At 39.3% G+C, this 5,000-nt stretch overlaps 1 protein-coding gene across 3 annotated transcripts in view; it reads left to right on the top strand.

Moving 5' to 3' along the window:
• Nucleotides 1-5,000, top strand: part of LOC133655326 (disintegrin and metalloproteinase domain-containing protein 12-like) — a 221,493-nt gene that overhangs the window by 137,854 nt on the left and 78,639 nt on the right. For all 3 annotated transcript variants that reach the window (XR_009826981.1, XM_062055353.1, XM_062055354.1), the window contains one exon: nt 3,814-3,890. Coding sequence is in view for 2 of the 3 variants with exons in the window: in XM_062055353.1 (XP_061911337.1) it covers nt 3,814-3,890 (77 nt within the window). In the remaining variant the exon portion in view is untranslated. The remainder of the gene's footprint in view (nt 1-3,813; nt 3,891-5,000) is intronic.

Below are 5,000 nucleotides of genomic sequence, written 5' to 3'. Positions count from 1 at the left end.
GCTAGACATAGGGAGGGCCGAAAATAATACGTTACAGTAATCGAGACGAGACGTAACGAACGCATGAATAATGATCTCAGCGTCGCTAGTGGACAAAATGGGACGAATTTTAGCGATATTACGGAGATGAAAGAAGGCCGTTTTAGTAACACTCTTAATGTGTGACTCAAACGAGAGAGTTGTTTTAGTAACACTCTTAATGTGTGACTCAAAGGAGAGAGTTGGGTGGAAGATAATACCCAGATTCTTTACCGAGTCTCCTTGTGTAATTGTTTGGTTGTCAAATGTTAAGGTGGTATTATTAAATAGATGTTGGTGTCTAGCAGGACCGATAATCAGCATTTCCGTTTTCTTAGCGTTGAGTTGCAAAAAGTTAGCGGACATCCATTGTTTAATTTCATTAAGACACGCCTCCAGCTGACTACAGTCCGGCGTGTTGGTCAGCTTTAGGGGCATGTAGAGTTGGGTGTCATCAGCATAACAGTGAAAGCTAACGCCGTATTTGCGTATGATGTCACCTAGCGGCAGCATGTAAATACTAAAGAGTGCAGGGCCAAGAACCGAACCCTGGGGAACTCCGCACGTTACCTTAACATAGTCCGAGGTCACATTGTTATGGGAGACGCACTGCATCCTGTCAGTAAGATAAGAGTTAAACCAAGACAAGGCTAAGTCTGACATCCCAATACGCGTTTTGATACGCTCTAATAAATGATAAACAGTATCGAAAGCGGCGCTAAGATCAAGAAGCAGCAACATAGATGACGCATCAGAATCCATCGTTAGCAATAGATCATTAGTCATTTTTGCGAGGGCTGTCTCCGTAGAGTGATTTGCCCTGAAACCGGATTGAAAAGGTTCACAGAGATTGTTAGACGCTAAGTGTTCATTTAGCTGCTGTGCGACAATTTTTTCAAGGATTTTCGAGATAAACTGAAGGTGGGAGACCGGCCGGTAGTTTACCAGGAGATCAGGATCGAGGTTAGGTCTTTTGAGTAGAGGATGAATAAGTGTATGATGCTGCAGGAAACCTCATGAAAACACATTTACACATAAGTGTATGATGCTGCAGGAAACCTCATGAAAACACATTTACACACACAAGTGTATGATGCTGCAGGAAACCTCATGAAAACACCTTTACACATAAGTGTATGATGCTGCAGGAAACCTCATGAAAACACCTTTACACATAAGTGTATGATGCTGCAGGAAACCTCATGAAAACACCTTTACACATAAGTGTATGATGCTGCAGGAAACCTCATGAAAACACATTTACACACACAAGTGTATGATGCTGCAGGAAACCTCATGAAAACACATTTACACACACAAGTGTATGATGCTGCAGGAAACCTCATGAAAACACATTTACACACACAAGTGTATGATGCTGCAGGTACTTAAAAATGTTACCGTGCTCCCACTGATGGGCTAACCTGGTGCAGAAAAGCAAATAAACAATAAGAAACAACTTGCAAAAGCCAGTCCAGATTAGCAGCAGGTACAGTATAAAATCAGAGACAGTTCTTGTTTAGGAAAATGAGCATATCCGCCTTCTCAGGCAGGATGCGTGAGCGTTCTGGACAGATAGTGTCTCCTGCTGTGGAAAATACACGTTCGCTGGGTGTGGAAGAAGCTTGAACGCATAAATAGGAGAAAGCGAGATCTGACAGCAAAGGATAAGTCTTTTGTTGGTTCCACCGGACCACCACCATGTAGCAAGGTCGTCAGACATAAGTATCGGTGGAACGTTCTGGTACATCTGCAGCTCTCTCTCCACTCGTTTCTCGGTGGACATGGAGCTCTGTTATTTCGCGGTTATTTCTTTTTTTTTTTGTAAAGTAAAGCCACACCTTCGACCGCCGACGCCCGCTATCCATGCTTGAGCTTGACTGACTCGCTCGGCTATGCTAACACTTCCGGCGGTGGGCGCTTCTTCGTTGGTGTTCAGCGGCTTCTTCTTCCGGTTCGGCGGACATATTTTTTTCCGGTCGGTGGACTGGGTATCGAAAATAGGAATCGAAATTTAAACTTTTGAACGATCGGAAAAGTTAGTCCCGGGTCCAATCGATACTCGATACCCAACCCTAATAGTGTGTATGCAGTAACTGCAACATGCATGCTTAGGGATGATGTTTGATAAGGAAATCTCGAGTTCGAGCCTATTATCGAATCCTCTTATCGAACCGATTCCTTATCGATTCTCTTATGGAGTCCAGATAGGTTGTTGTATATGGAAAAAAACACACAATATTTGGTTTAACAAAAGCTCACTTTTATTATATAATGAAAAAATAAAATCTAATAAATAAATAAATATTGACTGTTACCCACCTAAAAAAATAAAATAAATAAATATTGACTGTTGTTATCAAAGTATATTAAGTGGGATTTTTCAGAGAAACAAATATATACAGTAACACAAAAACAACCTGTCTCTGTGATCACTATAGGTGTATAAATAATAATATAGTGTTAAATAAAATCAGTCCCTTGGGCACAAAACTGGAAATAATACAGCTCTCCAAAAAGTGCACTTCTGCTGCTATTGGAACATAACTGTTTGTTATGATGCTTTGACATGTTTGCACTTTATTTCTTTATTGAAAGAAAATTCTATGAAGAGAAAAGTTGTTTGCAAATGTGGTTACAATGCTAAAAATGAAAAGTTAAAGCTAAAAAAAGAAATACACTTTATTGAGTTAACATTATTTCTTTATAGGGGGAAAAATGTTATGAGCTAGAGAATATAACAACTACACTACCCAGCATGCAACGGGAGTTACGAGCATGCGCGGTAGCCCCGAAAAGTGTTGCATGTTGCCACGCTGTGAAAGTAAACGTCAAGAAGTCAGCCAACACGCCTCGTCTGCATTATTTATAATTAGACAGACAACACATATACAGTGTGATTTTGTTTTGTTTACAAGGAAAGAAAAACACAAGTTCAAAAAGGGAGATATGTTGTATATATATGTATGTGCTGCAGTGTTGTATATATATGTATGTGCTGCAGTGTTGTATATATATGTATGTGCTGCAGTGTTGTATATATATGTATGTGCTGCAGTGTTGTATATATATGTATGTGCTGCGGTTGCTTTAAGAACGTTGCGACAGCTGCCGTAAAGGAGGTGCGTTGCTAGCCTGGTTGCTATGTTTCCGGTTGGTGGTAAAAGTGTTGGTCATGTGTTTGTACCCTGCTCAAATCTCTCAGTAAAGTTATTCGATGGATTATAGCTTTTGTTTTGAACTTTATTACACTTTGGAGCGCTTTTTCCCGTCCATTGTTTTCCTGCTTTCGCTATCTGCGCCTAATGACTGAGCTACGTGACGTCATTTATTGTGATGTCCCACGGAGCATTTCTGGTCGGGACGGGATTCAAATAAAGAATCAACTCTTTTCCTTTACTATAGTGGTCTTGATAACGGGTACCGGTTCTCAAAAAGGGATTCGAGTCCGAGGACTCGGTTCTTTTCTTATCAAACAACCGGGAAAACCGGTTTCGAGTATCATCCCTATGCATGCTGCATTACAGTGTTTTGAGTGTGGGAGGAGCAATGGCGGTTTGTTTTGACTACAAAGCAGCCACTTCCTTCCAACATCAAACAAACAGGCGGTTAATTAATTTCCCTTCCCTCGCAACTTGACAGGTGGTCTGTGGAATCGGGCCTCATGCGGCGCCCGTGATAGGAAACACGGGCGCAGGTTTCAGCGGGCGGGTTGTGACGAGTGCTAATGGTTCATGCTAATCTCGCCCCCCTGCAGTTAATAAGCTCATTTTTCACACTCGCCGTCCCACACAGGCGAACTGCTACTACCACGGCGAGGTGGAACATCACGCCAACTCGGACGTCAGCCTCAGCACCTGTGCCGGTGTCAAGTGAGTTGGCACCGCTTATCTTCACTCTCAGAGGCTTGGGGTTTTATTTGGGGGGTTTTTTTGAGGTGGGTTTTAGGTCATATCTGCACTCTGATAAAGATCCCCTCAGCTTTATGCAAATGAGCTTCAGCTGCAGGATAAATGTCGCAATAGTGAGAAAATAACCTGTGAGAGCGACGGATCCTCTACTGCAGTGGTCCCCAACCACCGGGCCGTGGCCCGGTACCGGTCCGCGGACCGATTGGTACCAGGCCGCACAAGAAATTTAATTTTTTTTTTTTTTTTTAATGAAATCAACATAAAAAACACAATATATACATTATATATGAATATAGATCAATACAGTCTGCAGGGATACAGTCTGTAAGCACACATGATTGTATTTATTTATGTAAAAAAAAAAAAAAAAATTAATTTTTTTTTTAAATGAAATCAACATAAAAAACACAATATATACATTATATATCAATATAGACCAATACAGTCTGCAGGGATACAGTCTGTAAGCACACATGATTGTATTTATTTATGTAAAAAAAAAAAAAATTTTTTTTTTTTTTTTTTTTTTTTAAATGAAATCAACATAAAAAACACAATATATACATTATATATCAATATAGACCAATACAGTCTGCAGGGATACAGTCTGTAAGCACACATGATTGTATTTATTTATGTAAAAAAAAAAAAAATTTTTTTTTTTTTTTTTTTTTTTTAATGAAATCAACATAAAAAACACAATATATACATTATATATCAATATAGATCAATACAGTCTGCAGGGATACAGTCTGTAAGCACACATGATTGTATTTATTTATGTAAAAAAAAAAAATAAAAAAAAAAAAATATTTTTTTATTTTTATTTTTTTAATGAAATCAACATAAAAAACACAATATATACATTATATATCAATATAGATCAATACAGTCTGCAGGGATACAGTCCATAAGCACACATGATTGTATTTATTTATGTAACAAAAAATTTTTTTTTTTTTTTTTTTTTTTTTTTTTAAATACAACCCCCCCCCCCACCCCCACCCCCCACCGGTCTGTGGGACAAATTTTCAAGCGTTGACCGGTCCGCAGCTACAAAAAGGTTGGGGA

This window comes from Entelurus aequoreus, linkage group LG08, assembly GCF_033978785.1.
Source record: "Entelurus aequoreus isolate RoL-2023_Sb linkage group LG08, RoL_Eaeq_v1.1, whole genome shotgun sequence".
Classification (NCBI taxonomy): domain Eukaryota; kingdom Metazoa; phylum Chordata; class Actinopteri; order Syngnathiformes; family Syngnathidae; genus Entelurus; species Entelurus aequoreus.
The sequence above is the reverse complement of the archived record's forward strand: the minus strand, read 5'-3'. Positions and strand labels throughout refer to the sequence as shown.